Here is a 10,073-nt window from a genome sequence, read left to right on the forward strand (position 1 = left end):
GTTCTGAGAGAGGGGAAAGAAGCAGGAGCTGCTGCAGCCCCACACCAATCCCATGGCAGCTGTAGGAATAGCTATCTTGTGAAAGCATCACTTCCTTGTGTGTGAGTGAATTCCCCTGAGCATGCAAGCAAGAAACTGCTGCTTTCAAAAATGCAAGGAATAGATAAGACAGTTCCCAGTCTTTACAGCTGCAGTTTGCAGTGGGAGAACAACATGATTAAAATGTTTTCCTACAGTTAAAAAACACAACCCTTTCTATATATGACAGAGAATATATTCATACAAAACAGCGTAGCAGCTCTTAATTATTATTTCCTCCACTCAGAGAGGGCAGAAGTAGGTCAGTGTAAGAACTTTCTTGAGCCAGGATATTGGTGCCCAGTTGACTCCTCCGTTAGACTTGTGGACATTTATCTAAGGAACCACCTAACCAACCATTGGCTGTCCTAATGACTAATTAGTAAGGTTTTTTAGAAGACATATGTTCTGTAGGAAATGTCTGAGGCTTTGGGAAATCATTGTTTATGGAGAAGTGAGACAGAAACCCATGAGAGGATATGGTTTGGGAGAAGTCTGAGCTTGTCTTTGAGACAAAGGTCTGGCATGGTCTGCTTGATCTTAAACCTGGGAAGGTACAGATCACTGAAATCCTGTTCACCGTGTGTCACTTGTGCACAGAGCCACTGGCACTATTTTTACCTTCCTTGGGCTGATGACTGATAAATTCTTTCCGAATTCTTATTTGGAGACTTTTAAATACCTCCCCCCCCCCCAGTTTCCTGTGTTATAGCAGGGAGTAAGCCATGTTGGTGGTGCAGATCTTTTCCTGCAGGCTTCTGTTGTTGTTGCTTCTTTTGGGGAAATTCCTACACTTGTTTATAAAAGCTGCTTCCCTTGCCCACTACACATTCTCCTACTCCTTTTTAGACTATTTGTCCAGAACTATTACTTCCACTCTGCTCCTCCTCAACTGTGTACTCTCAGCTGACCGGGGAAGGAAGTGAATATGTTTACTGTGATTTATTGCAAATATCAACTTACATGGGTACCTCTTGGAAATCAGGATAATGTTTTGTGAGTTTGAAAGAGAATTCGCCATTCCATCACCTAACATTTGATAGTATTTCTGGCTTTTGTTTTTGACACTTGTGGGGGATTTCATGCTTTCCCTGTACCTCTGGTACATGTTAATATTATGTGTGATCGAGCCTACAAATCCAATTGGTGCTGTTCTCTGCATACACCACCCCCCTTTCTTCCTCTCCGTCATCAGCTCAGCGATGACAGATGAGGAAGGGAGAGGCTTCCATTGACGACATTATCGTTCTTTGATTAAGTCTTACTATTGTTTCTCAGCTTGGCATCCAGCTCTGGCACTATAAGAGCACATGAGAAGCTGTTTTTACTGGACTGTACCAGGGCGATTATGGCCAGATATTTTAATGACTGTGAGGCATGGCTGGATACTATCTCAAATAAGATGCTGCAGGGAAACATGCTATCCATGTTTAAAACTGGACTATGCCTACAGTTCATGATTGTATCAGGCTTGTTCATTTCTGGGGGGTTTCTGTGAAAAGAGAATCTCCCCCCCCCTCTTTGGATTCCAAGCTTTCATGTTTTTTAAGTACATTTGAATATTTGTAGAGACCTAGACAATTTTATTTGGATTGTGTTGGAAGAATTTGGGCTGGAGGTAAAGGGGTGAGAAGCCGCAAAATGGGTGGAGCTAAGTCAGTTAATCTGCTCTGGTGGGTAAATTTTTATTCCTGGGCCCTCTTCTTCTTCTGGTTGGTTCTTTTTAGAATGTCTGCAGTGAAAACAAGAGAAAACACTGAACAGAAAATTGGAGTGAGAATTGTATTGTTTGGGAGCTGTTGCCTCTGTTTGTAGTGGGAAATTTGGCTCAGGAGCAGATGGGGTGGAGGAGGTGGGAGCAGAAAAAAAGATTGTTTTGCTTCACTCAGCCTGGTGTCGGTGTTTAATCATTAACCGCAAACCACCTGGCCATAACTTGCCAGGGTGAAGGAATGTATGCCTCTGACCATGTGTAGAATGCATGAAGTATGCAGGGAGGAGTTTTAACTAACGTTTGTTAGTTTGGGTCTATTGGATGTGGAAAAAATTAGGTATTTCTGAAAAATCCCAGATCCTGATACTGGTTTAAACCATGCTTAAACCATGTTTAAACCAGGAGAAGCAGGCCCTATGATCTGCTTGTGGCAGGGAGGCTCTCCCAGCTGCACACAGATCCTGGCTGGGAAGGCTATTTACCATGCTGCAGGAGAAGCCATCTCCAACGTCTGTTCTGCCTCAGCTAACAGATTGTTCCAAGCTGCACAGCAGCTTCTGGGACTGGCTTCTCCTGCACCAGGCTGTATGAGAAGCCAGCCCCAAGCTGAGCTGGTGGGAAAAGTCTGATTCCCCCTGGCCCAGCTGATCCTCTGGCTTTCTTCTGCAGTCCCTTTAAAGTTTAAAGAGACTTCATTAGACTGCAGTTGGGAGTGATCTGCACCTGCCTCTACACTGTTTTTGGATCTACCAATAATTCCTGAATATATCTGGGATATTCTCAGGCTTTCCCCCCAAGAAAACCCAGCCATATTTGGGAAAACAAAATACACCCAAACATATAAATGAAGTGTTCTGGGGGTATATTTTTGGCTCGGATAGATCTGAATGCTCTCCCCAACTCACCACTGAATACACTGTTAGTTTCTCACCCTCAAGCAAGCCAGTGTGATGTAGTAGTTAAGAACGGCAGACTCTGATCCAGAGAACCGGGTTTGATCTCCACATGCAGCCAGCTGGGTGACCCTGGGCCAGTCACTGTTCTCTCAGGACTCTCTCAGACCCATCAACCTCACAGAGTGTCAGTTGTGGCACAAGAAAGAGAGGGCTACTATAAGCCGCTTTGGGTAGTGAAAAGCAGGGTTTCAATTTGAGCCAAGGATAATCTAATTTCAAATGCTCTGTCAACAGAACCAAGCATATCTGTTGACAGTATAGCACGGAGTCATTTCTAGGTTTGCAGGGGTGAATTGCTGGGCAGTGTGCCATTTTAGCCATTGAAGTGCTGCTGAATGACTCCACCCTCAGCTTTGCACCGTTTTGAAAGTTAACTCCTGGTAATATTCCTCCAGAGAAGGCTGTAGGCATATAGGCACACTACTTCAACCAATACAGGACTTCTGATTATAAGCAAAACACTTTCATCTAGATAACTGAAGATATGCTGTGTTAAACTAATATGTGGCTCCTTTTAAAATATGTGGCTCCTTCTAGGCATGCCTGTTTGGGATTACTGTGGATGGAGGATGGAGATGGAAAGCAGTAATCTGGCACTAGTCGCTCCATTACACCTTGCATTTAGCACATAATAAGTGCCCATGTTTTAGTCTGCTGGTTCTCTCTCCTCTTCAAAGTCATGTGATTGTGACTGCACACACATACCTAGTGTTTTGTGGATGTACTGCTTTAATGGTGCTTTCTTGGTGTGAGAACATCAGGGTTTGCCCAGTGGGTTAAGGCAGTGGTCCGCAACCTTCCAGTTGCCGCGGACCGCTGCTCCGGAGTGGCGGGAGAGGGCGGCCCGGGGCCCCGCGCACGCGCGGCAGCCCCAGCACAAACACGCATGCGCGGACTGCCGCGCACGCGTGTTTGCGCCCGGCAGTCCACGCATGCGCGTTCGCGCCGCTGCCATGCCGGCGGCCGCGGCTCCCTCTCCTGGCCCCTCCGGGCCGCCAAAGCGGCCAATTAGCTTGCGGCTCGGCAAGCTTCTCTCCCCCCCCCCCTCCCGAAACAAGAAGCTTGCCGGGCCGTGAGCTAATCGGCCGATTTGCTCGTGGCCTGGCGAGCTTCTCGCTTCGGGGGGGGGGGCGGGAAGAGGGAGCTGCGGCCCGGCGCCAAGGCCTTCGCAGCCCGGGTTGGGGACCACTGGGTGAAGGCATTTGGGGATTTGGCAACCCCACTCCCCACCACCACCTTCAGATACTCATGCGCCCTGGCCATAACATTTCCAGCTGAGAAGCCTGCACACCCCACTTCTTCCACAATTGCATGTGTGACCAGGCCACATGGTCACCGCTCCTGTGACTCTACATGTATGAACTGGTATAACACCCTACCCAATCTTGCCTTGTCAGAATTCAAAGGAACAAAGGAATGGGTTTTCAGCTGAACTGTACCTGCCTTTCCTTTATCTTCCTTTCAGCTCAAAGATGTTCTTTGATTTCTGAGTGCTATAAAACAACTGCCTGCCTGAACACTACTTACTGTGTCAAGTAGAAAGCTGCTCTTATGCCCAGATAGTTTAGTGATTTCATTAGCCAGGCTGTTGGTTATGGTGCATTTTATTCTGTTGTGAACTGAGCAACTGCTTGCTTTACTTGAGGCAACAGCTGTGCTGAATGTCTGTTCATTTCTCTGCCCTCCCCAGAACCGTCCATCTGTAATCACATGTGCCTCTGCAAGCAATCGTAACTGTAATCTCTCTCATTGTCCAATTGTGCACAGTGGATGTGGCACTACGATGCCAGCCAGTTACCGGAGACCATCTAGCAGTAAGTAATGCTTCCTGATTACGTTTGTTTTTTCCCCTCTTCCTGAACACTTGAAACCTAATACATAAGGTCCTCAAAAAGATCTAATGTAAGTAATTAATTAAGCCGTACAGTGAGACCTGAGGAGAAAGAGGGGTATCCTAGGGTAAAACTAAATGTGCAATTGTGAACTGCAATAGAACTTCCTTCCCTGTAGTTGGCAGTTAAAAGCTTGATTCATGCCAGAATTTCTAAGCAAACTCGGATGGAAAAAAGGATGTCCCCCAATATATATATTTTCTTATTTTGTAGTCAGTGTCCCAAAATCTAGTAGTGATTCGGTCTTATTCTGTTTGTATTTTCTTGACTCAGATCAGTAACTGTCCTTTGCTGCCTTCTGTAGTATCATAGCCATACCACAGATATCTAATGTGGCATGCAGAAGAATTACCCCGCTGGGTTCACATTATCAGAAGAATGTACTCTGGTGTAAACCAGATTTCCTAAGGTGGAGGCAGGGAGAGTATCCAGCTCCCCTTGAGTGTAAAACCGGAGGTGAGAGCCAGCTTGGTGCAGTGGTTAGGAGTGCTGACTTATAATCTGGCGAGCTGAGTTTGATTCCGCACTCCCCCACATGCAGCCAGCTGGGTGACCGTGGGCTCCCACAGCACTAATAAAGCAGTTCTGACTGAGCAGTAATATCAGGGCTCTCATAGCCTCACCTACCTCACAGGGTGCCTGTTGTGGGAAGAGGAAAGGGCAGGCAAATGTAAACCACTTCAGGTAGAGAAAAGCAGCATAAAAGAACCAGTTTTTCTTTGGTTTAGTCGTATCAATAATATGCAGGATAAGGTACAAATTACAGATTGAGGAAAGAATATACAAATTATTTTCTGATAGTTTTTTAGGGGGACGAAGCTGAAATGAACAAAAATACAAAAGCAAAAGGCAGGCCTTGATCCCCACTCATAACATTTCATGAAATTGTCTACCTGATTTTGGGAACAATTCTTTAAAAACTAATTGATATTCTTCTTTCCATCTTGCTTATTTTCTGCAACAATATAATTGTGTACATAGTAATTCAGTTCCGCAAGTATACGACTAAATGCACATTCAAATAGTAGTTGGGGCAGTTTTTCATAATAGCATTTGTGGAAATAAATCTTTTTGACTTCTCTGACTTTTTTAAAAGATAGAAAAACCACAGCAACTAATTCACACCCCTAATGCATTTTGTTTTAAGAAAGTAAACATAAAAGAAAGCAGTGGCAGAGACTCAGATCAAATTGCTACAAAGGAAACAGGAAAAATTGATTATCTTTCCCTCTTGTTTCTGGTCTTAAAATGGCAAATTATTACTTCCTTTCCTGTGGAATCTGCTGTTACTCCTAGAAAAGTGTGTGATCATTTATAAATAACAATTATGTTATTAAAAACACTTATTATAAAACTGGGGGGTAAACGGTAACGACTGGGGAAGGCACTGGCAAACCACCCCGTATTGAGTCTGCCATGAAAACGCTGGAGGGCGTCACCCCAAGGGTCAGACATGACTTGGTGCTTGCACAGGGGATACCTTTACCTTTATTATAAACACTCTTCGACATAAATCGGAATTTTTAAGTTCATGCAGTCTTAGCAAAGCTATTACATTTTTCTTTGAGATGTTAACAAAACTTGTAGTATTAAAAAAAAACAGCCAAGCTTAAGAGACATAGTATTTTGCCAGGCAGCTGCAAAGAAAACTATCAGCATTTTTGTTCATAGCCTCCCACTTCTTTTTCCCCTGAAGCTTCCACTGCCTGTGATCCAGTGGTGGAGGAGCACTTCCGCAGAAGCCTTGGCAAGAATTATAAGGAGCCAGAGCCGGTGACAAACTCTGTATCCATTACGGGATCTGTTGATGACCACTTCGCCAAAGCACTTGGAGATACATGGCTTCAGATCAAAGCTGCAAAGGATGGAGTGTCCAGCAGCCCTGAATCTGCCTCCAGGAGGGGCCAGTCATCTTCTCCTTCTTCCCACATGGTCAACCATAATCATTCACCTTCCGTAGTCTCGTGAAGAGAGGACCACAGCTTCTTCACCCTGATGTGAATTTGCATGGTTTGACTGAGCTCAGAACAGTGCTCAAACAGTAATAGTGTTTGGGAGGGAGGAAAGGAGGTGAGAAGTTTTTCAGCAACACACGTTTTTTTTAAATATATATATATATATATATATATATGTATTTGCTTGGTTTTTATACAAGTATGCCCTTAAAAGATAGCAGGAACTATTTGATTAAAAAATAAATTCTACGATGTAGCACTCTTTTTTTTTCCTGCCTCAATTACCAAAGAAACCTCTCATGCAAGTCTGCTGCCCCGCCCCCTTTTTTATAACACGCGCAGAAGCAAGTTAATGGGCAAAAAAAGCCATTCTGTACAGTTGGTTGACCCAAATACTGTGTGCTTTGATTAGCTTCATGAGACTAGAAATTTTGTCTGTGTTTCTTTGTTTGTTTCCATTGCTTTCTTCTCTCTTTGTGAAGTAACTTCGTATGTATATACTTGAAAAGAACTGTCATGGATGATTTGCACTATTGGAGGAAGTCTAAAGTTGCATAGCAACTTCACGCACGATGCTTATATTCTGAGGGCAAACTGCTTGGGGGGAAAAAGTCGTAAGGGTGATATTTCTGTCTCTTTAAAGCAAGAAAGCAAAATTGCCTAGGAAGGGGAAGTCTCATACAGGTTATAGGTCTTTCTCTCTTTAGCTGTCAGGTGCTTAGTGCTTGCAACTGGACTGCGTTAATTGACCGATCGTGGGCATTTTAATTTTTCTTAACATTGCAGTTTGTTAGAATAGAGCTGAAGTCAGAGGGTTCAATAGTGCTTAAAGATGCATGTTTATTAAAAAAAATAGCTGGTATCTATTAATGTATAGACAGTAAGAAACATAATACGTATTAGCCTTTGAGAACTAGTTTATTTTTATTTTTTTCAGTAACAGCCCTAGGTAGACTTACTGCTGGTACAGTTGTACTCTGGTATTTGTATCTGTAATTCACCTTCAGTAGCAGCCAGCAGACATGGACAGCCTCACGTTGGCCACAAAAGGAGCCGTTGATTCGGTAGCGAATGCCGTAAAGTGCAGGATGCTTTCGCTCCATTCCCTACTCCATCTGCAGCAGCATCTATTTAATATGAACGTGCTTACTGAAAGGGTTAGACATGCATCAGCTAATTAAGTTGCAACAAATGGTCTCTCTTCAGAGATCCTGACTAACCAATAGATGGTGAAATAATGATCTTTAGTTATTAAGGCTGCTTATCAATCTAGGCCAATGCACCATACATTCCTCCATTTAAAACAACCTTTTATAAAGATGTTATTTACATTTATTTCATTTGCTGTATTAATAGCCAGTAACTAGGTAAATAGAGGCAGGCATAAAGAACAGATTTGTGTTAATAGCAATGAGCTCAGCTTTGTTAAATGCATCAACTTGCCCTTTTCCCCCTCCCACACATTCCACCATCCCCCAGTGAAGTTGCATCTAGTGGGTTTTTAATATACTGGGTTACATGAAAAGACAGGGTCCATTTTGGAGAGAGAGGCTAGAACTGGTTGTGAATCAGAACTACATGTGTTGTATTCTGGACAGTGTTACAATTTTGGGTCCATACTGGCTTTTTCAATTTTTCCACTGTTAAATGCTATTTAAAAGAAAGGCATAGGGCAAGAGACCAGAACATAACTTGTTTATTATTACTATTATTTTGTGTTTCCTCTGAGTGAGGCTGCCTAATTTTAGAAGCCGGACAAGGCCAACAGAAACTCCTCCCCCATTTCATTCTCATCATCCTGGGTAGTCAATGCATAATCTGCCTTGGCATTCAGCACCCAACTCCCTATAAGAAATTAGCAGGAAAAGACAACAGCAACACTTTTTTATATAGGTGACTTTAAGACCATCATTACGCTGTGCGTAAAGAATGTACAGAGAAATTTGTAGGTATTTTTTGAGGAACAATTAATTTGTTAATGATATGTAGCTATTTAATTTTTCCCTTTCCTTTATTGTAATCATTCTCTTTATTTTTTTGTCTGTTTGGAGAAAAAAAGTTGATCTTTTTTTTGTTTGTAGATGTGTCTGTAATACAGTAAAAGTGCAGGAACACAGTTATTCTATGAGAACACTGCATTAGCAATTAATAGCCACTAGTGTGTTATTGCTACAGGCTACTGAGCGGTCTAACAGGAAAGTACTAATGATTGTAGATGGGCTCTGTGAGGATATGTAACTCCTCTGACATCTCTTTGAAGCACAATAGAACAATGTCAGGCTTACCTATCTGTGATAGGTGTAAATGCTGTTGTGGTTGGCAGAGATTGGCATCCATCCACACAACACTTGGGAATTATTTGTACTGATTATGATGATTTTGGTGGAACCTATGTCAAAGTAAATGTGCTTAGGATTAAAAGTCTGATGTGAGGTGTCCCATGTTTAATCATTATTTGGGGGGGGGATAATTTCTATGGAAATTATTTTGTGAACGCCAAAGGGGATTAGGGGGTGGGTAGAAGGGAGATATTAGCCTCACTGTTACATGGTGTTTTATCACAGAGCCACAGTGTCTACAGTTCAGCTTGAACAATGCTCTCCATGTTTGTAAATCTGTAATATATCATTCTTTTATGGCCTCGTTTCACCTAGAGATTTTTAAAAAAGGTTTGGCAGGCCATCTTTTTTTTGTACTTAAAGTAGCCTTAATGAACAATAAAGTGCTCTTAAAATCTTAGATATGAGTATGTCTGTGTCTAAATCCTTGATTAGTGCAGTTTTGAAACACTTGTATTTTACAAAGCAACCACACATTCCAAAGCCAGGTAATTGCAAAGGAAGTATACACAATACATCTACTACCACAACTCTGGTCCCCATGTTTCTACAACACCTAATAAATGCCAAGGTGTCTTGTTGAGTAGAAATATTGTCATTTCTTCCACAGGCAAAATTTCCAGAGATAAAGCCTGCTTTGTGCTTACAATAGAGCGTATAGTTGCTAGCCTTGTTTTAGTGGGGAGAACAGCTCCATTGTGCTTTTGTTCAGTGTAATAAAAAAAAAATCATTGTACCTTTATGCTCATGCAACAGATGATGCCAGTAAAAGAAGCCCAATTACTGGGAGAGGGGGCACAGTAAACTCTTATCTGTAAACTCTGGCTAACTAGCTCATGTTTCCACTGGAGGCCGGGGGGGGGGAGGGAGGAAAGAAAACTTTGCCCAGTGCAGTGCCAATCTGATATTACTGGAGAGTTAATAATACCACTGAGCACCTCAGCCAACAGAGTTCTCTTTTCAGCTATATGAAGGACCTGTTCACATAAGTGCACCCTGTACTATATGATATCACTTATTTGTCCCTTGGGCACTTTGTGGATCTGCCATCGCAATTTGTATATGTGGAATATTGGATCACATGATGCTTTTCTCCATGTTCCCCCTAACCAAGTAGTAGTCCTTAAAGTCTAAATCGA

General features: G+C 42.7%; 1 protein-coding gene across 6 annotated transcripts in view; it reads left to right on the forward strand.

The window, feature by feature from the left end:
- The window catches only part of VGLL4 (vestigial like family member 4), a 121,153-nt gene extending 111,819 nt beyond the window's left edge, over positions 1-9,334 (forward strand). For all 6 annotated transcript variants that reach the window (XM_077325684.1, XM_077325681.1, XM_077325687.1 and 3 more), the window contains 2 exons: positions 4,439-4,562; positions 6,337-9,334. In XM_077325684.1, coding sequence (XP_077181799.1) covers positions 4,439-4,562; positions 6,337-6,608 — 396 coding nt within the window. In that variant the 3' untranslated portion in view covers positions 6,609-9,334. The remainder of the gene's footprint in view (positions 1-4,438; positions 4,563-6,336) is intronic.
- The last annotated feature ends 739 nt before the right edge of the window (positions 9,335-10,073 follow it).

This window comes from Paroedura picta, chromosome 3 (assembly GCF_049243985.1).
Source record: "Paroedura picta isolate Pp20150507F chromosome 3, Ppicta_v3.0, whole genome shotgun sequence".
NCBI classification, from domain to species: Eukaryota; Metazoa; Chordata; class Lepidosauria; order Squamata; family Gekkonidae; genus Paroedura; species Paroedura picta.